Source organism: Accipiter gentilis, chromosome 5, assembly GCF_929443795.1.
Source record: "Accipiter gentilis chromosome 5, bAccGen1.1, whole genome shotgun sequence".
Taxonomy (NCBI): Eukaryota; Metazoa; Chordata; class Aves; order Accipitriformes; family Accipitridae; genus Astur; species Astur gentilis.
The window spans coordinates 17,486,625-17,508,377 of record NC_064884.1 but is presented as its reverse complement, the minus strand read 5'-3'; the positions used below and the strand labels follow the sequence as shown (position 1 = coordinate 17,508,377).

The window sequence follows — 21,753 nt, the reverse complement described above, 5'->3', positions numbered from 1 at the left end:
GAATTAATTTGAGCCAGAGGGTACACAGCCATTTAATTCTAAAAGAATAATTTATACTCCTGAATCTGGATAGTGTTTGAGCCAAGGCAAACATCTTGATGCAAAATCTACACCTGCAGATCTCTTACATATTTAAGTGACAGAACAAATGCAGTTCAGTCATATACGGTGCTGTGTGCAGTGGTAATCTCATCTGAAGTTACTGTGCAGTTTCTTATAGGCATTTTAGCACTACTAATAACAAAATTTAATAAATTTATTGAAATATTTGTTACTGCAATTTGGCTTAAATGAGTGAGGTATTTTTAAATAAACCTCAAAATTATCTTGAATTGTTGCATTTCTGAATCACACACAATTACATTCGGAGTCTGTACGTCAAATGATACATCAGGACAGAGGGTCTTTATAGCCCATTATTGTAACATTTGTCATTACTTCAGTGTATTTGTATTGCTGGGCTTTTTTTTCTTTTTTTATAAACCCAAATTATGACAAGATGAGAACATTTTATTGTCATTCTGCATATTTGTGGAACTCTTGCACCAACGTATTTTTTCCCCATACTATAGGAGTAACTTTGTAAGTCAGAGTGACAGAGATCAATGGTGTTATATACATAAGCACACCACCTGTGCTAAATGTATTAATATTGTATTTTTATATAAATATACTACAATGGCCCAGCTCCCTATTACAGTGAAATTACATGGTCACATAGATGACTGCATAATTCATATTGCTGCATGAACAGTTCTAGTTCTCATGTTGCAAAGATAATTTTCTGACTGTGAACGGGGTGGAAACTGGTGCTGTGATGTCTGTGAGAGCGTTCGGACAGCCTGAAACTCAAGCCTGAAGAGTTTTGACTGTCTCTCTCATTTTTGGTGGGCATTAGACTTTTGGCATGTAGTAGAGTAGAATGTACTGGAATAATTCGGGGCTTCTGAGAGTTGCTGAAGTGATTAGGAAATCTGCAGCTGGAGGTTTTTCTGTCATGTAGTTGGGTGGTCATCTGTTGTGTGACAGAAATGGTATCTGGTTTTTATTTGTGAGATGGACATCTGACAATCATTTGGCTAAAAGAGGAGCCAGAGGAGCTTTGGAAAACCGTGGGACACAGAAATGTTCCAGCATGGCTGAGGTCGTGCGCCTTCTGTATCCAGCCCTCTAGAGATGGTGACTGCAGTAGACGATGAGTCCTTTGTAACATACCCTCTGCAGGATGCAAAATCCTTCCAAGTTACATATATGTATGCATAGGTATATTCTGTACACACATATGTGTATTGCAAGCGTAAGTAACATATATATGTGTGCCAAGTATAGTTTGGCACACTGGTTTCTGATCTGGATGGAGGTTTTTACTATAGTTCTCTAAGTCCAAAGTATTTAGATCCAGGTCTTGACCAGCAATGGAATTATGATTTTCATTTAGGTATGTGTTGTGACTTTGAACATTTCAGAGCCAAATTTTAGTGTCTGAGGCCTTTCTCTTGCATATTAAATTCATGACTGTAATAGTGGACTTTTGTTGGCTTCATTTCAAAGATTTGTGCAGCATAGTGATTTGGGAGTTTAGAAATGTTAAAATGAATGTGAGTAGCTACTTTGGTTTGAATGAGTTTAGCAAAACTTAGTGACTTTAGAAAATTTAACTGTTTTTCTCCTAAGAAGTATCCAGAAAGCTAACAGATTAGGAAAACAACTTGCCCATCCCAAAGTTTTATAGAATCAGTCCCCAAATGCCTGTTAAAATCAAATTTAATTTAGAGAAATAAATAATTCCTGATTTTAGCTATAATACCTTGCTTTGACTCTACAGAGTATGTTTGAGGATGTTGTAGCAGTAGGGTTTTTTTATTTGTGCAAATTGTTTTTAGCAGACACTATTTTAAAATTCTATGATGAAAGTATTTATTAGCAAATAAATATAAAAATCTCCCTAGGGCCAGGAGGGGATTGTGGTGGTAGTAGTTTTACCTCGCTTGTTTCTGGCAGTGGCATGATGCAATGCTATTTAATAAAATGTAATTCCTGCAGGGGTGGGATTTTGAAATCCTTGGAAAATATTAGCACTTAACAATCCTGTATAGGTTAAGCAGTGAGTAATGCAGTGAAAGTAAGTCCCAAGGACATAATTATAGGGTATTGTTTGGTTGTGTACTGCTTGTCCTGCCAACATGAAGAAGCAGGTGCACTGAGAAGAATATGATTGGAGAAATTTGAGGAATATAATTGGGGCGTACTGGTGAGACTGATGCAGAGCAGACATCTCTTCCATCTTCTCTGATGCCCCACATCACTTTAAGTCACTCATTTGAAGATGTCTAGGTGTTTCTTTAAAATTATCCAAGTTAGAGTTGAACGAGAGAATGGGAATAAATTATTTGTATTGCAGAATTCCTCTGTTTTTTAAAGATGCTTACATGCAATGTTAATAATGAAGCTCCTCCTTTAATGCAGTATAATGCTGCTCCTTGTAACCAGCCATAAATTCTCTACAGTCCTGTATGTGCTGATATACTAGAAAATAATGCATCATGTTTATTAGTTCAATATCATCAAATAGCCAGGGGAATTCATGCAGGAGGCATTTTTACACAGGGCTTTCGCCTCCAAAACAACTCCAGCAATGCCAATGGGTGGTTGCATATTTCTGTCTCGTACAGTGTGAGCTAGGAAGAAATTGGTTTTGATGTGCCTTCAAGTGTAAACTATGTGGAGAGGACTTGCTTTCTTGTGCATCATTCTGAGCAGCAGTGGCTTAGCAGACCAAGTTCATTGGTACTTGTTACCAGCTGTTGAGTCTTTTGTGCGTTTTCCAGATATAGCTGGCTGGAATTTGTTCAAGCATTTTATTTGTTGGTGTACAAGAAAGGAAGACAGTTCCCTCACTCTCTTCCTTACCACTTTAGCTTGCCACACTTCCTACAGGATGAAAAAGAAATGAGAAGATGGAGAAGTGAGCTTTGAACACCTCTGTGGAAGAACTTGTAAAACAACAAATCTGAATAGTTGTTTTTAGGAGTTGTGCTGCTGCCTTGTTTTCATTTTCAGTGTGATAAATGGGATTTTGCCTGCTCATGTGGATTCTCTTCAGAAATTAAAGCTGTGAGCTTCCAGTGTGGACACACATTTGAACATGATTGAGCTTCACTTGAGTTACAGCTCAAGAAGTCCCACTTCCCATCATCTTAGCTGCCATCGCAGTGGATGTACATGGTCTTAGTCTGTCCCTGCTGTGAAGGAAGAAGTCGTAGTTCAAGGCACAACAAAAGGTCCCTCAGGTGTCAGATGGAGTCCAGCAATACCATCTTCCAGACTATAACTTCAGTGATAGTTCTTAGATCCAATGATCTTACATTTATGATACAACATAAGAAAAGACAAATTACGCGACAGTACGATAGGAGACCACAGTTTTTAAGAGACTGAATGCAATCTTTTAAGACACACAGAATTCATGAAGAGGTCTTTCTTACTTTTCAGTTGGTGTGCTATCACATCAGATTCAGTTTGCAACTTTGTAATCTTTATGTGGGCAAATGGTGGCAGTCTAATTCCTAAATTTGCTTTCTGTCTCTCATTCATGACAAAATGCATTGTTATCTTAGCAGTACTACAGACCAGATTGTAATAACGTCAGCAAATATCACATTAGACATTTCTACTAATAGCATATAGTGTAGCTCATGAATATTTGGCATTTTCTTCTTCCCAGTTGCTTCATAGTTTAAAGAGAATTTTCTCATTTGAGCTTGTCACTTCTCATGCCGATTCATCCTTTAATGTCTTCCAGCTCGCCACTTTAGAATTCCCTCCAAAGAAGCTCTTTGGAAACAAGGATGAACGAGTGATTGCAGAACGGCGGAGTCACTTAGAGGTAATGCCAACTTTTTAACAGGCTTCTGTGGTCTATTTAGGTGGAGTACTCTGTGCTTGACCAAGAGAAACCATTCCCATATGGTCAAATTTAAATAGCCTGCTTTTGAGTATCAAGTTACTTGCTGCCTCATTTAACACAGGAGATGGCAGCAATAGATTGCAAAGTAATGAAACATGCCTTAAAAAAAATTAATCTTAGTCTAGGAAAAAAAGCATCTCTTCAGAGATATTCATAGGAGGTACATTTATTTAAGGGGGAAAGGTTGTGGGTGAGGTAAGTGTTCACTGTAGACAGATGGTCTCTGTGCAAGACAAGATTAAAAGAAAAAATTGCTACTTTAAATGCAATTTGTTAGCTGAAGATTTACTATTTTACCATAGTTACTATATCTAAATATTTCATGACAGAAGGAAAGCGATATTTAGACATCTTTGAGCTTTATTTTGTAGCCCAGCTTTCTGAATGTATTTTTTTCTTTCAATTAATTTTAAAAATTAATTTTATTGTGGGCAAGGTTATTGAGTTTATGAGGGTTGGGGTTTTTTTGCTTGTTCTACAGTGCCATGTGGATGGCATGATTTTGACTCCTATCACACATTAGGTCTTTATATGTTAACACATGTGTTGTTGCAGCCCAGGGGCAGGAGGTAGGGTTTTGGGAAAGAAGAAGAGGCGTGAACAAAGACTGAACTATATACCCCGCAACTATATTGTAGCCTCATGGGGATCATGCAAGTCATTAAGTATATTCTTTGTAGAGCCAAAGTAGCATTAAGTAGAGGTTTAGAGAAATTAATATAAAAGTAGATTGCTTCCAACTGGAATCTTTTCTTGCATGTTTTAGATTTTTTTCTACATACTTCACCTTTTCTTTGATCTACCAATAAAACATCCTCCCACTGACTTTTGATGTGAGGCTGTCTTACATGTAGCACAAAATGTAATCTATTTTTTTGTTTGTTTCATGTCTTCTATACAGGGCATAAAGGCATGGCCACATTCTAGTCTAGTAGTCAATTTGCATATTTTTGCACCAGTAAGAAATTTAATCCCTTCATCTTTCTGACCTTTCATTGATTTACTTACACATTTTATTGTAATGTTTCTGAATGTTAAAACTGCTGTGTATAGTGATGCTTTGATCATGGTCATATAGTACTTATAGCTCTCTATATAGCCAGCTTTTAGCTTAAAATTAAATTGTATCTATTTTAACTAAATTAAGTCATTAAAAATTTATTACCTGTATATTTTCCGAAGATGATGATAATAATATATGACCACTGTTCGTGTGAATGTGTTTTGCCATATGCCAGATAGCGCACTTGGCCATGCCACTCAATAATCCTGACCGCTCAGTGTTGGACAAACTGAAGATCCCCTGTGGCTAAGGGAAAGTTAGATAAAGAGGACAAGGAGCCAAGCAAATGTTACCATCCTTGCCATGCGGAATTTGATGCAACAAGCTGATCAAAACCCCCTTATGTCTGGATCTCTAATCATGGTATTTTCACTATCTATTTTGCAGTGGTTTGCTCTGGCTTTGCCAATGGCTGGAGAGTTTCAGCTAACATAGCTGCAGCCTCCTTGGTGAAGAGTAAGAGAAACCACCTAAGTAGTGATGATTTCCAAAATCATGTAATGCTCTGAAGGCTCAAAGCACATCTTGAGTTATACTGGGAAAGTATTTGGCAGGCAGAGAAACCGCGATAGTGGAAGATGGCACAGGTACCAGTTCTATTTAAAATATTGGCTGTTACTGCCTTGTGGCTTTCAATCTGGTATGAACCTTGAGCACACTTCAGTGGGCTAATCAGAAAGTAGTAAATGGATGGATTGCTTCTGTAAGGAATGAGGTTTCTTGGCCTTTTGACCATAGCGCGTTTCTCGTGGGAATTTGACAGGTAAGCGCATTGGACCTTGGTAACAAGCAGAAACATGGCTTGTATTCAGTTGGCTTTCTTACCTGATCCTGTACCTTGATTTGCTGAAAACCCTTTGCAGTCTCTTTCAAGCCTCGCAGGTGATGTGTTGTTATAGCTGTAGAATGGTATAAAAGCTTATTTGGTTGTTCCACCTGGTTAGTCAAGAGCTAATGAGCTAATACAGCATTTTTAGAAAAAGGAAAGCACAGCTTCCAGGACAACAAAAATGTATATTCTTATCCAATGTCTGAGCTGACTTTATTGACTAAAAATAGATGACAGCCTGGCAAATATCAGTCCGATGCTGAGCAAATATGCTATATGGTAAGACTGTTAGTAGAGCTGTCATCCCAGTGGTGGATGACAAAGAAATTACTCTGCTCTTCCAGTTTTTACATTAGGTATTTATACATCTTGAATAGGCTGTGACTTCATGTTGTTTTGCCTGAACTTTTTGGACTGAAGTGGGATAGCACAGCTTTGGCTAGTCCAGTGCTTTCCACAGGTCACCTCTGAGCAACAGAAGTTTCTTTTTTTAATCTACTTTTTTTTCTTTTTTAAGGATGCACATAACAAATTAACATTCAGACTCCCAGTGTACACCTGTGTGAGGGATAAGACAACTTAAGCTGTCGTTTCAGTCAGACAGCCTGACTAGAGTATTTGCTGGAATTAGCAGTTTGTTACTGAAATGGCCTTGCAGGGTCTTTCCTTCACATCAAACTAAATTGCAGCTCTCAGTCTGATCTGGGAAAATGAAGCAGATAGACTGGGAGTCATTGTAGGAGCAAAACTACTCTTCCAATTAACTAAATGTACAACAATCAGAAAGTTGGTTCTAGTGCAGATATCTAAACTGTTGTTTTATTTGACTCACTTTGGCTTTAGTCAGGGAAATTTTCCTTGCACCTTATTATAAAAAGATTTGCCTGAAACATCCTTTGCAGGACAGTTTAGGAAGAGTTTGGTTTTTCCTACGCATCACCTCTCGGATTCTTGCGACAGCAGAATTGCTGAGGACAGCAGGGTGGTTTGTGGTACCTTTCAAGGCAACTAGAGTCAGGGGGGGATGGCTATAGGGTTTACTTTGTTTTAAGATTGTCATGTAGAGTTACCTTACTTCAGGTTGAGATTAGAAGTCAGCATATTTCATCATAATGGAGATGAAATTACTTGGAGTAAAAGGCTCCAGAGAGCCCCAGATTATGAGGATTGTGACTTAAAATCACACTAAATGCAAATTTATGTAAAACATTAGGTTATTTTATTTATCATAGCTGCTACAAGTGCTTAACAACCAAAAGCTTCACAATACCTTGTTGGTAGGAAAGCACATTATGTGTAACATTTTTGTGTGAGGAGAAGTCTTTGATCTCTAGTGTGATATGTAGTTGCAATACAAACACTTCTGTTTTGGTGTTTGTTCATATAATATAAAGTCTTTTGAGCAATATCTTATATTTCCATAGAGGTTTGGAAAAATAACATGCAAGTTTACACAAAGGTTTTGCCTCTACATGTTAAGAGAAACACCTAAATTATATTTAAAATTACCTATCCAAAATGCCCTATTGCAATCTATTAATTTAGTATTTCATCAGGGACCTGTTGCAGGGCAAAACTCGAAATTAATTGTTCCGTAGTCTAAAGAGTGTAATTTCAGAGCCAACCTTGCTTGATTAATTCCGCCTTAAATGAAACAGCCAAGAATTCTTTTGATTAAAGTTAATGAATAGAAGTTAGTGTGTATCTATCCTTTCATGCAATTAGAAATCAGTAGATAAGAATATAGCATCCTTTTTTAAAATGAAATCAGATGATGTATATTCCTTTTTTATTTTTTAAGCAAAGACTTTGTAAAGGAAACATGTATCACAATAGATACGTGATTCAGTGAATGCATCTGTTCCAGTTTTAACTGCAAAATATCTTTTATTCCTTGGTGAGTTGCTAGATCTGTGGATGACAGTAAAAAGAAGTTTTCCTGAAATCCCAGTTTCTTTGGATACTGCTTTTCAGTATCATATTGCTCCCCTGATTATTTTTATTCTTCTCTTAGACTCATGCTTTGTTGTAGTAATGAAGATTATTATTAGCCCCATTTTCCCATTGTGCACCAAGAAAAACTGGGCAGGAGTAACTGTCTAAGCTGACACAGCAGTTTGAATCATGTTTCTTGACTCATTGGTCAGAAGCCTTGCAGTCATGGCCCACTAGGCTTGCTTTTCTGCTCTTGCTGTCACCAATCTGCTTAGGAAAAAACAATTGTTATGCTGAGAAAATCCCAACAGATTGTTGCATAAAGGAAATCAAAAACTCCACCAAGCCTCAGCCTGTCTCCTTGTCTCTGTTCCCTGTTTCCCATTCCCTGTTTGCACTACTGCATTTCCTCAGGTTGCTTGTGGACAGCAAAGGGAACAAGCAAAATCCCCGATGGGGGAGGCAGCGACAGGCAGCTCAACGGTCAGTAGGAGTCGTGTGTTTCCTTTTGCTGCCACTCACAGAACTCAAGGAATGAAAGAAAGTCAACCTGTAACAGTATGTTAAGGTGAGCCTACATCAAGTTTTGCAGGAGCACATATATCTTCCTGGCATTGTCTATGCTCTTCTTTTTTCTTGGTACTTTGAACATCTTTAAAAGATAGACACGCTCAATTTATTTAAAATTGATAATACAATTGTCCTTAACCTCCTCACTTCCTGATGTCTGCTGATGAGGTTTTCAATGGTAGGTGTTAATGCAAGAGGCAGAAATAAATCTTGTATGAACTGCATTATTCAATTTTGCTCTCAAATCTGTAAAACTGGCTAGGGAAAGCATCATGGACACTGAACTGACTGAAATATTGCTGTTCCCTACAGTCAAAATTAGGCTTCCAAAATAAGATTCTTTAACTTAGAAGCCAAATGCTTTGTTGTGTTTTTAGTTTGTATTCTCACTCGAGTTCCTTTGAAGTTGATCATTTCTAGTTTTGGGGGGTTTGTTTTGGTTTGGTTTTATTAATAGGGCCTAAAGCTAGTCATTCCGAGTTTCCCCTTTAAAAGTGAGATTCTGCTGGTTTTGCATGGCTCCAAGAATCTGGTTCATAAGAAAAACATGAAATAATGAAAATAGCACCTTTCCTTGAACTTGAATTCATTCTTGTTTAAATGTATTACTAGTTTCAGAATTAACACCTTGTCCTGGTTTCAGCTGGGATAGAGTTAATTGTCTTCCTAGTAGCTGGTATGGTGCTATGTTTTGAGTTCAGTATGAGAAGAATGTTGATAACACACTGATGTTTTCAGTCAAGGATTTTTCAGCTTCTCAAGCCCAGCCAGCGAGAAAGCTGGAGGGGCACAAGAAGTTAACACAGGACAGAGCCAGGGCAGCTGACCCAAAGTGGCCAACGGTGTATTCCATACCATGGGATGTCCCGTCTAGTATAGGAACTGGGGGGAGTGGGGGCAGGGGATCGCTGCTTGGAGACTAGCTGGGTGTCGGTCGGTGGGAGGTGAGCAATTGCCCTGTGCATCATTTGTACGTTCCAATCCTTTTATTACTACTGTTGTCATTTTATTAGTATTATCATTATCATTATTAGTTTCTTTTTTTCTGTTCTATTAAACCATTCTTATCTCAACCCATGGGTTTTGCTTCTTTTCCCGATTTTCTCCCCCATCCCACTGGGTGGGTAGGGAGCGAGTGAGCAGCTGCGTGGTGCTTAGTTGCTGTCTGGGGTTAAACGACGACACACCTCAGTGGCAACCAGCAAAAGAAACATCTGAGAAAAAAAATCTCAAAATATTTGTCGACAAATTTGGGTAAACAGAATGTTTGAGTCTGTCTGCGACCTCATTTCTTGAGTTTTTCCTTTTAAGTCATGAGGGCAGAAACATTTGAATGAGACTAGATGATTCATCATCTGAATATTCAGTATGAACTTCATGAGTACATCCCACCGGCCTTTGTTTCACAGCCCCATCCCTTAACATGTTTCACTGAGACAACCTGCTTCATGCTAGTTACAGGTGAATTGATGTTTCCATTGCAAAAACCCAGTCAAGTGGGGTCAGAGTTACTATTTCTGTTTGATTCTTTCCTGATTGATGCCAGTCACAAAGACCTTTCAAAGCTACTGATTCTGTGTTGGTTCAAAATGGTTATTAAAGGGAAATTATTAGACTCCAGTATCAGCTTACAACAACATCCCTAATACCAAAGCTTTTTAAGAGGAGCTTTAAAGCCAGCTGCTCACCAGTCTGGCTCTTGCAGATTGAATGTTTGCCTCTGACAGTGCGGTTGTAAATACTGTTCTTAGAAGCATCTCAGTGAGATGGACTTCAGAAAGCATTCAGAATACATTTGATAATCATTGAATGATAAAAGGAAGCTTTTCCTTTTGTTACAGACAAGAATGCACATGTGCAAAAGCAAACCACTGCAAACATCAGTGTTTGAGAATCCTAGAGAAGATTGTTTCATACCCAGTCTGAACTACAGAATGCAGCATCTAGAACCGATGGTTTTAATTTCCCACTAGAGGAATAGGGATGCAGTGGGAGCACAGAAGAGTATAGATACATCCACAAAGACAAGAGAAGAACGTGTGTGGTTGGGCCATATTGTGAATATCAATTATATGAAATCCATGTCACAGAGCATTTTCTAGGTTAGGTATAGTTAGTCTGCACCAAGTGCTTTTTGTAACCTCTAGTAACCGTTTAAAAAATTTTAGAACAAAAATAGTTGCTTTTCAACAACACTAAAGTCTTGCCTTGCCTGCAGATAGTAAGACTTTGCACTTATCCATCTGAGAGCAATTTCACATGTCAGATTCCCAGCCTTCAGTGCATCACTGGGGCTGCCCAAGGCACCTGGCTTTTCCTCTTTGAAGCGGCAGCCCTCAAAGAGGAGTTGAAGCAGCTCTCAGCAGTGTAGCATTTTATCTTTTTTTGGATGGTGCTGCTTCTCATGTGAGGCATGTTGGCTTCAAAAAGTGAATAAATAAAATTAATTTTACTTATTGATTACAGTCACTAGATACAAATAAGTAGAAATTAGGACTTTGCGTATATCAACAGTTGATCCCATACCAATAAAATGTTACTTTGATTAAATACTGTAGGCTCTCAACCAGGCCTACAGCAAATGCAAGACATTATTCTTATAATAGTAACAGATGATAAAGTTGGTCATTTAGAAGGAGTGAAAGCCTGGGGTTGTTTTCTGGATGAGTTAATTTTAAGCTCTGGTCCAAAAGGCTACTGGATGCAAAAGGAACAGTAAGTGTAAGCAGTCCCTTGATCTCATTTCCTCAAATTCAGTGCCTTGCTAGAGGTAACTTTACATAATATACATAGTACTTTACAATAATTTTGGCATTTCTTTCTTTAGCTGCATAACTTCAGATTCCTACCTCAAAAACTGAATCTTTTGTGATAAAATGGTTATCTCCATTACAACCAAAGAATTAACTAGGATGTGCAATTCGGAGGCCTTTTTTTTTTTTTTTTTTTTTTTTTTTTCTCTCCTTTTTAGAGATTTCAGAGTATCAGAAAATAAGGAGATATGTTTGTCATGATTTAGTAGGTTCAGAATACGTGACAGCATATAGTTTGAACTCCAGTTTAGCTCCGCATCCTAATGTGTTTTGCTGCCAGGTCAGAATAAATTTCCCAACATCCTCCTACAAATCAAGTTTTGAAGTTGTGCACCTTTATCAGTCTCCAATAATGACTCTCCACATTCAGATGTGAGCAGATGAATAAAGGGAGTGCTTGACCAAGGATGCTGGGTTGAACTTGGTGCTATCTCTTTTCAAAGCAAGCGTATCAGTCATCCTCCAGCATCTGATTTCACCAAAGGAAGTAGAGGGTGATGCATGTCAAGAGCTTTGGTAGCTGTCTGCCAAGGCCACTCCAGCAGATGACACGCTGTCGCTGCTGGCCCAGGGATGTGTGGTAAATTCAATCCTGTTGTTGTTCTTTCTAAACAGATTTTGACAGGACTTGTTTTGACTTGTGCGCTGGAGAAAAGATTGGTTTCCTTCACTAGTCAGGTCTGTTTTGATCTTTTTTAATATGGCTGTTCACTTCCAAAAGAAAACTCACACTGATAGAGCACCTGTAAATCATAGCCCTTGCTGCCTTTTTTTTTTTTTTTTTTCTCCCTGCCAGCCTACAATTCAGTTTTCATTGGAGCTACTTAAAGGCAATGAATATAAGCTTTTAGCATTCAGGCGTTGTAAGAAATATTAAGTCCTGTGGTTTTTAAATGAATTTCAGGCAGAATAAGATTGTAATTTGGGATGTAGACTGACTTCAGAAGTTAATTCAATTGATGTGGTGTAATAGTAATTCAACATAATGTGCTCATGCCATTAGACTTGCACAGAAGAAATGCTCTAAATAGCTATAATGAATAGTTTGGATTTTGAAAACCTAGGAGAGCAATTTCACCTTGAATCATAACTGGCATCTCTCAGAATGCTTGTACATTATGAAAATTCAAAAAGGTGTATGAATCCAAATAAATTTCAGTACCAGCCTGGGTAAAATTAAATTTTAGTGGCACTCAAACACTTCTGGAGGTGTAGTGGTAAAATCTGTTTTCACCTGTATAGCTGTGGAGGAAACTAACCCTGATTCAAGGAATCTGCATTACACTGTGTGTAAAAAACATAGGGAGATTTCCCAAGGGGCTAAAAATGTAAGTCCTGTTTCTTTTAATGGAATTTAGCTGCTTAAAGAGCTTGACTCTTACCCACTTAGTTCCAAAGTCATTTAGGTACCTCTAAGCATGCCCAAAGGAGTGGTATGTATGGTATTGCTGCTTCACTCTCTGCTTCAGGTTAAGTCCACCACCAACACAGACAGCTGCAGTCTTTAGTGCCACTGCACTGGCAAGAATACAAGTCTCCATAGTTCAGTTTTGTAGCTCCAACAAAAGCAAAGGCTAAATTCTTTGCTATCAAAGTAAAATTATGTTTTGTAGATCCAGCATTTACAGTCATGTTAACATTTGAAAGCTATATAGGTGAATCTCTTTACTAACAAAAGAGTTACATTACATTTTTGGTAGGAGCTTTCAACCTCATCTCCTATCTAGCTCCTTAGCAAACAAGTTCAGTCTCACAACAGTTTGCATATATATATCACAGTCAAATTGGCAAGATATTTGTTAGCAAATAAAAAAAAAAACAACTTAGTGTAATTTGCCATACTTGTATTATTTGTACTAAGGGAAACCTGTAAATCCGGGTTTCTTAGGAGACATAGCCAGCCCACGGCACAGGCAGCTCAACCCTGCAGCAAACACTCTGCTCCCCCTGAGGCTGAGCCCGGCTGCTGCATCCCCAGTAGTACTGGTTCCTGTAGTGCCAGGCTTCCTTTCCTCCATCCGTAAGAGGACGTTAACGCAGGCAAAGTCTGTTGGTGAGACAGCTGGAAGTTCAACGTTGGGAGAGCTGGTGATGTGCGTTTTGCATGGCTGTATGTGGAATTTGTTTTGGATGGAAATTGTTGGTGTGTGGGGTGGAGTTGTATGTATACATATAAGATGTACAAACACAGGATAAGGTGATACTGATTGGGAAGTTCTTGATTTTATTTATTTATTCAGTGACTGCTAGGCATTAGCTGTAAACAGCCTTGCTTCTGATTAGGCCTAGTCAAAGTGAACAGGAAGGGTTTGATTAAAATGAGTCAATTCTTTATTCTTGGTTTATGTAATGTGAAGCCAGTTAATCTGTCCTTAAGCCTAATTAATGTCTGCCAATGTGAAGCAAATAACTCCCCTCTTTAATATTATGACTAAAGCTGTGGTGACTTGTAATTTTCAAACGTGTGAATTTGTCTTTATTCTCCTGAAAAATCTCTTGGTGCTCACACAAGTTGTGTGCGTTCTGGAGTCATTTGTTACCTCTGACTCATCAAGGAAGCTTTGTTCAACTTTGGCAGTGTCTAATACTGTAGCCTTTTGTAAGGAGATCCTAGCCACCCTGGTCTTTCTGCAAAAGACATTGGCCCACGTGATCATGTCTTAATTTTAGAAGCTTTCTCTCCAAATTTTTCACAGAAATAAGATCCTTCAGGCACCAGGCAGTCTCCCAGGCAGTAAGTCTTTTTCTCATCACTATGAAATCACAGCTGCACATAATGACCTAAGGGTGTGTGCAGGAAGGAGATAAATGTGTACAGATCCAGAGGTACTTCCTGAAGGGCCTGAAATATCACTTGAGATATTGAATATCACATGCTGTCCTGCTCACATATTTTACTCGGATCTGCTTTATGATATCTTGCAATATATGTCAAGGTGTTGGGGAAAAGAAATGAAGCCTCATGTTTGCTTTATAAAAAAAAAAGAAAAAGAAAACCCCACAGAAGACCAAAATGTTTCTGTGCTAGTTATATTTGGTGAGCAGAGAGTTGGTCCTAGTCTTGAATGGCTGGAGGTGAAGATATTAGTCATAATCTGTGTACAGTCCCCCATCCTTTTGAGCTACTGTACTCCAAAGCAATGCCACCTTGTATTTTATATTCTTGCTATCTGCCAATTCTTTCCCTGCTTGCTCAAATTTAATAAATCCAGAAATGGATCTGAAACTACTTTTAGAGACCTATCAGAACATTATGCTGACAGTTATTCACTCCTAGTTAGCCAGTTTAGCCTCAGGTGGTCCCAAGGGAAGGGGAGATGGTTTTAGTGGCAGGCACAGGGCAGAAGCTTAACTGTGGTGAACCAAATCATGACATGGAGGGCTGAGCTATCCTTGCAGACCAAAAGAGGAGCCTGTTGGGACCGCTGCTTGGACAAAACACCTTGGTTTGGACAACTTGAATACCTCTCACTGTGTAATGTTGGGATATTTGGCATGAGAGAACCTGATCCCTTGGAACTCAGTTCTTATGTTGTGGCTAATGACTTTTGTTGTCCTCCACACCTGACCTGGACAGTCCAGTCCTGTGTGATGTTTGAGATGTGGTGTGTGTCCCAGGTGAGGCAGAGCTGGCTTAGCTTGCAGCCGTCTTCCTAACAGTTCCTGTCTTCTGTGCTCTCCCAGTGGTATCACAGGCTGCAAACCCAGCTTACCTCCCCATACAGCATGTTAATTCCCTTTGACTCTTGCCACTAAGAAAAAAAACACAAGGACGAAGCAGATCCAATGAGAATTTTGAATCCTGTTTTTCTTGGGAAGATGTACAATCTCTTCTCGTCAGACTCTATATAGCATCACACCAGACATAGCCCTTCACCAGCCTGAAGTCTCTTTGGGACACCATCGCCTGTCAGTGCCATTTAAGCCAAGCTTTTTTTTGTCAGTAGAGACCTTGGGTAGTGACAATAGCTGGCATTTCTGCAGTGATTCATATTTTGAATTCATTTTTTTTCTCTTCAAGACACCAATGGAGAGTTCCAAAATAGAGGAAGTTGGTTAATGTGGGAAAGTATTCCCAAATGTTTGTTTTCCTTTCCGTATGCCCAGCAATTTCTTTCTAGGAGACAAAGGCAGGAGATGCACTGCCATTTCTGCATTACAGCAGGCTCCCTTTGCATGCGTTGTCTTCTAAGCAGATCCTTATTTTTGTGATCACAGATTATAAGTGAACCATGTTCCTGTCTGCTTGTTTTGGGCTAGAGTCTTCCTCGGGAAGATCTTGCCTTGCAAATACGTCATTGCAGCATAATGTGGCTTTTTGGAGTCAGGTAATATGCTTCAATCTGTCTTTTTTTTGTAATCAGATTCCTATCCTGTAGAAAACAGCTGTTGATACCTGCATATGCTTTGCTCTATGAATAATTCAAGATTTGATTTAAAGCTTGTGGTACTTAACACTAGTCAACAGAATAATTATGTGATTGGTGCTGAGAGAAACTAACATCTATATTAAAGGGAGAGAGGAGCCAATGCTAGAAGGTAGATGAGCAAGTTAATTAGTCCTGCCTCTGCCACCAATGGCCTTCTGTGACCTTGTGGTAAAGCTTTTGACTGTCACTGTGATGTGTAGGTGTTGAAAGGGAGGTATTGTTTCAAAAATCCCCAAAGCCTTCTAAGGTTTATCTTAATAAAGCTTTTGGTGCTTTCAGCTCCATCAAATATTAGCAGGTGATATTTATAATGCTAATTGTAAAGTCTTGTATTTAAAGAATTTAAAATGCTGACTTTTTTGAGGAAATTGCTAGAAACAGCAGTAGGAGAGAGAAAGCTCAAAGTTTCTTCACTTTCTGGAAGTACCAGTGTTGATGAGTTTTTAAACACACCAAAGTTTAATGAAAAAATCCAATTCTTGCTAAGCTCTGCTATTGGTCTCTGAGGCTGTCGCTGTTTGTAATGGATTATGAGAACAATGTCATTGAACTGAATTCCTCTTTAATATGCCACAATTGAAAGGATGATAAGAACACTTTCACATTCCAGAAAGCTTTTTGATTGTAATAACTTTAATAACTTTAAATTAAGTTATGGATTTATATTAAAATGTATAAAATTATGAGGTCCCCACATCATGAAGTAGTGCAAAAATCATTAGAATGACTTTGCTGTGCTGATGGATTGAGCTCGAGATGAATGCTGGCCTACTGCTAAAAAGGTGAACCCTATTAAAATGATTTTTAATAAGCTTTTAAAGTGGTTGCAGTTTTTCTATTCACATAATTAAAAGGGAGGGAAATCTACTCAAACTAATAAGAAAAGAAAAACCTTTGGGCCTCACAAGACTTTCTCCAGTCTTGTTTCATTTGCAAACACTTGGAATGCAAAGTTAAAACTTGCAGGTACAGCTGTCATAATTTTAAGTTAAAGGCTATGAAGGTTGTAAAGTGTGCCAAGAGGGCAAAACCACTGCTTTTTGTACTTTTTTTTTTCTTTTAACTTGGCTTTCTATCTTAAGTGTTTTGTCCATGCGAAGAGTACTTCCATTCTCTAAACTGGTGTTCCTGAATATGTGTTTAGACTGAGCAACCAACACCATTGATGTGTTAGTTACCCATATTACATCCCTGTTACAGTGCCAGGGTCCTATGCCCTCACATTGAGACATTTACAAATTTACAATTAGGATATTTTCCACCAAACCAGCAACATAGCGGGTTTAATGCTATTAGTGAAATGAAATTCCTAAGTGCATTTGGAAGAACACTGATTACCAGACTAAATAATTCAGAACAAATGGCTAGAGTTTTGAAAGGCTGAGAAACGAAAATGAGTAAAAAAAACACGTCTTTTGGAATATTTGTATTAGTTACCTAGTTTTTTCTTTCCAAGGTAATCATGCAAAACCTAGCAGAAGTAAGATTGCTATAATGTAGTGCTTTGCATACTGGGGACAATGATTTAGATGCTATCAGTGAAGTGCTGGTAGACAGTGACAGCACTAATTTGTATAAAATTTGGACATGTTTCTATGAAGTCACCCTTAGACTCCACTAAGAAATTTTTTTTGAAGGAACACATCAAAGTATACCAGCATGCTTCCTACCTAGTTTTAACTCAGCACAAATAACACTATTCTGTAAAGAGAGAAAAATTGTATCTGCTGCTGGAAATGGATATAATATAAAAGCTTTGAAAACAACTCTTCCCCCTGCCTACTGAGTCCTGACAGAGGAGATCCTTTCGTCTAGCCTTGCTCCCACTCCAGCAGCTTGCAGTGGCCTCCTGGGTTGCAACAAAGTCCATTGTCGAGTCCCTTCTGGATCTCTAAGAAAGGTTTCTTTCCGTCATCTCTGGCACTTTGGTGTTGATGTGCTTCTGCCCCTTTCCCAGCTTGCTGTGACCCTATCCCATCTGAATTTGGGAAGTATCTTTCCATACACCGGCAAGGAGCACTCTTCCTTTTCTCCTACCACTTTCTTCCACTTTGTCATCCACATTGCAGCCCACAGGACAGAGCAACCTTCCCCCTCGCTGCCTAGCCACAGCTCTTTAATCGAGGCATATGCTTGTGGTGTGAGCAAACACTTCTGCCATCAATCACTGTTTCCCTCACTACAGGACTTAAATCCTAGCCAGCATATCTGGGCAGAGCAACCTTTATTTTGTTGAAGCAACAGCTTCTTTGTGTCAGGGGCACATCAGCTCTGTGCTATGCTAACACATCAGCATTACATACAAGGGCAAATACAGATATGGGATTTAAAAGAGGGCTAATTCGCTCAGAGGTAGTTGTTGAAGACCACATAATGCCAAGCCATATGGCTGGAAACCTTCATACAAAATGAATTCCATCATCATCTGGTAGGGTCTGCTTGTTGCCATTTTCCCAAGGATCTTTTTTATGTTCAAAGAATCTGTGATACTCACTGAGTAACTCCTGTGTGCAGATCTGGGAAAGGAAGTATACCTGCTGTCCCTAGTTTTTCCCTGCCAGATAAGTATATGCTTATAGCAGAGGGATTTTTTGCTCTACCATTAGAGCTATCATGCCAGAACAATTAATAATGGTTCTACGGGAAAGGCATGACAGTCAATTATCTGGCCCTACATACCAAGGTGAACACAATAGGTCTTGTAATGTCTCTGGCGAGAAATTTTGGTACCTTTGAGCCTTCAGTAGCCATAAACTGGAATTACTGCAGTAACTTTTCAGCACAGTGCTAAAACTCTTAACAGGATGCCATGTTTTACATTTGATTTTCTACCACATTCATGCTTCAGGCATTACTGGATTGGGACTTTTTTAAAGGGCCCTACTTTGTGAACTAATTATGACAAATGTTGATATGACATCTGTTGCTCACTTTAAATTACCACTTAGTCTGTCTGAATTCATCTTGAAGGCATTTTTGTAATGAATTTTTTTTTCATGAACATTAATACAACCTGTGGGAGATCTGAATAAAACAGAAAATTCACCAGTCCTGCCAAGAGAATAGCTTATGTGTCAGCTGCTTTTGTTGTTGTTGTTTTTTGTTATCCTGCTTTCTGTGATACTAATACAGCTGGTTTGCAAGGCACTTAAATAGATAACAGGTTGTTATACTATGGAGGAATTCTCCTTGAGAAGAGAGTGAATAATTAGGGCTGCTTCGCTAACATGGAACCACTTCCATGACCCAAAAGCTGCTGCATTCAAATAACTAAACCTTGTGGTCTTCAGAGGAGATTGTACTGTTCTGTCTTGCAGATGTGTTTCCCACTGCATCGGAGATTTGTGAATAATTTCTTGAGTTATCTTTTTCTGTGGTCAGACTGTAGGAGAGCAAAGGAGTTTATCCCTGTGCTCCAGATGAGATGTCTCTTACAGCTATTTGGGTGACATTGGGTACTTCTTTAGCACCGGTCTGATCAATGTTTTACCTACTGTGTTTCATTCAGAAGATATAAATATGACTTAATAAATCATGCTAAATGTTTGTAATAATTCAAACCATATGTGAAGGAAACCCCATCAGGTTTGTGAAAACTAACTTTGTGTTAAAGTACATATGTCACAATTTCTGTAGATACAAATGGATGCAAGTCTCACAGCAGTTGGTGAATATTAACTTTTGGGAAGGGGAATGCTTCTTATTAGGCTAAAAAAAAAAAAAAAGAAAGAAATTTAGAAGGTAACTCAGTGAAAAGATGCTGGTTCTGAGGTAATACGGAAGTCGTGCAATCTTTGTGCAGATGGCTTTGATCAAAACAAATCCTTTTTGATGCAAGGATTGTGGAGACTTTATGAGGGAAAGATTTCTGAAGTCCTTTTGTGTCCATATGTAGTGAAATTCCTGTGGAATAGATTGGAGGTTTGCACCTGCTATAGTGTTTGGTAATGCTAGACGACAGTATTAGCAGGTCATGATTAGCAGAAAGCATTACACGACTGCAGAATAAACCAGCGAGCATCTCACAAGCGCAGAATCAAACAGTTACTAAGCTTGATAGGGAAAATACTTCTTCTCTGCTATTCCTGAGCTTAATACAGACATTTCAGTAGACCTGTTTTATGGATGGATTTAAATGCTGACAGTTATTAAAGGGACTTTTCACAGTCCATGAGATCTTGTTTCTTTTTTCTGTACTGCTGTTCATGTAATTCTTCAAGGTGGTTGTAATCAATTTGATCAAGTAAACCTTATGACATTTTGCATTTCATTCCACAGAAATACCTCAGGAGCTTTTTCTCTGCAATGCTGAAATCTCCATCGTCTCCGCTGCACATTGATAAAGTGGGGCTAACTCTGTCAAAACACACCATCTGTGAATTCTCACCCTTCTTCAGGAAAGGCGTTTTTGACTATAGCAGCCACGGGACCAGCTAACTTTTGGGCCAGGACCCTTCTGCCAGAGGAGCACAGTGGGAGTGGTGCCTTCACTTTTGCAGTGCAAGAGAAATGGGAGGAAGAAAAAAGCTATCTTCCTCCATACCTGGGAAGCTGCATCAAAACAACTCCATTTAAAGACAGCTGTGCCCTGACGCTAGCCTGTGTCCTTTACCAGCTCTCATATTAGTGCCTGCATTTTCCTGGCATGGGCTATACAAACATCCTTTTGTAAGTTGCTCTGTTAATACTGTACAAAGATTCTGACTCTTGTGCTGAGTTTGGATCTGGTCCTTAGCGGGAATGCTTCCTTCCTGTTTGCTCAGACACTTTGTCTGGTGGTGCGGGAGCATCTCGTGTTTACCATGGCAGCATGTCATGCTGACAGAGAGTTTCTGAGCAGCCTTTTGGTTTCTGTCTAAGCTGTTCCTTAAAGAACACTTCCTCTTTTGTTTCCTTATAGCATACTGTGGTGTTCAAGGTAATGCTTATACTCAAACTGTTTTTTCTTTTTTCCTTCCCAGACACACATTTTAACTGCTTGATTGTATAATTGTATAGTTTTCTTCAGAAGAATTAAAGGGCCTGGGTAACTTGAATGTTTACAAAAATATATGCAGCAGAAAGAATATAATTTAAACCCTCTAAAAGTCTTCCACACTTGGTTGTTTTGAAGCAGAACCAATAACTCACTGTTAATTAAGAAGCAGAGGAAGCAATAGTTACCGAAGAATGTGGTCAGCATCTTTTCAGATTTTCTAATTACCCAGACTGTAAGTGGATACTGTGCACTGTGCGGAGCTCATAGCTATGCATAAAGCTAAATGCAAAGTGCTATATTTCTTTTTTTTGAAAAATAGCTTCTTCACAATAGCATAACACTGTAAAACCTGGGTTTTATTTGTATCGATTAAAATTTACAGGATTTGACTAATAGTACTTTAAAATTACTCAGGACTCATTCAGACTTGCACATGTATATACAGGTAGAACTCATTTTATATTGCTGTGGATCCAAAAATATATATACACTGTGACTGGAATTGAGTACTTGTAAATGTTAATGTATAATTGGTTGTATAAAAACCAGAATTGAACAACTTCCAGTTATTAAAAAGCATAATGAAAGGTAAGTTTTGTGTGCCATTTGTTAGGAGTGTGAAATACTATTTGTGCGTTGCCATCACTGACCACTGGTAGGTCTTGGTAATCAAACTATTTCATGTTGTAGAAAATTATTATTAAAACCTAAAGTAACAACACTGGTGACATTTATATCTCATGACCTAAATTATAGGAACAGTAATGTTTTACATTTAATATGATGTATAAAGATAATTGGGTTCCATTACTAAGCCTCGCCTGCTACAATAAGCATTTCTCATTAAAAAAAAAATTATTAGAATGGATCATTTAAATTTTGAGAGTAAGTTTATTACTTTGATTCATTTCATTGAAAACAAAAGTTAGGGTAAAATTTCTAAATCATCGGAGCCCTATTATCAGCAGGGTAGACTTTAATGTCCTTGGATATGTCTGACTTTATCTGACTTAGGCATCTTAATACCTTCAGTTGGGAGCCAGGTTTTTAAGCTAAGCATTCCAGTCAAATCTGTTGATTCCCAGACTGGTTTTCCACCATGTCCCAGCTGTTCCCAGTCTCCATCGTCCACTTCTGCACTGAAGCGCTAACCTTGCCTGTGCCTCAT

The 21,753-nt window shown here is 38.6% G+C and overlaps 1 protein-coding gene across 5 annotated transcripts in view; it reads left to right on the top strand.

The window, feature by feature from the left end:
• Nucleotides 1–21,394, top strand: part of KIF16B (kinesin family member 16B) — a 145,731-nt gene extending 124,337 nt beyond the window's left edge. For 4 of the 5 annotated variants that reach the window (XM_049800520.1, XM_049800519.1, XM_049800518.1 and 1 more), the window contains 2 exons: nucleotides 3,803–3,886; nucleotides 19,886–21,394. In XM_049800520.1, the coding sequence (XP_049656477.1) occupies nucleotides 3,803–3,886; nucleotides 19,886–20,044 (243 nt within the window). In that variant the 3' untranslated portion in view covers nucleotides 20,045–21,394. Of the gene's footprint in view, nucleotides 1–3,802; nucleotides 3,887–13,065; nucleotides 13,198–19,885 lie in introns of all 5 variants that reach the window. The other variant, XR_007506046.1, reaches the window with a different exon arrangement.
• Nucleotides 21,395–21,753: the final 359 nt, after the last annotated feature.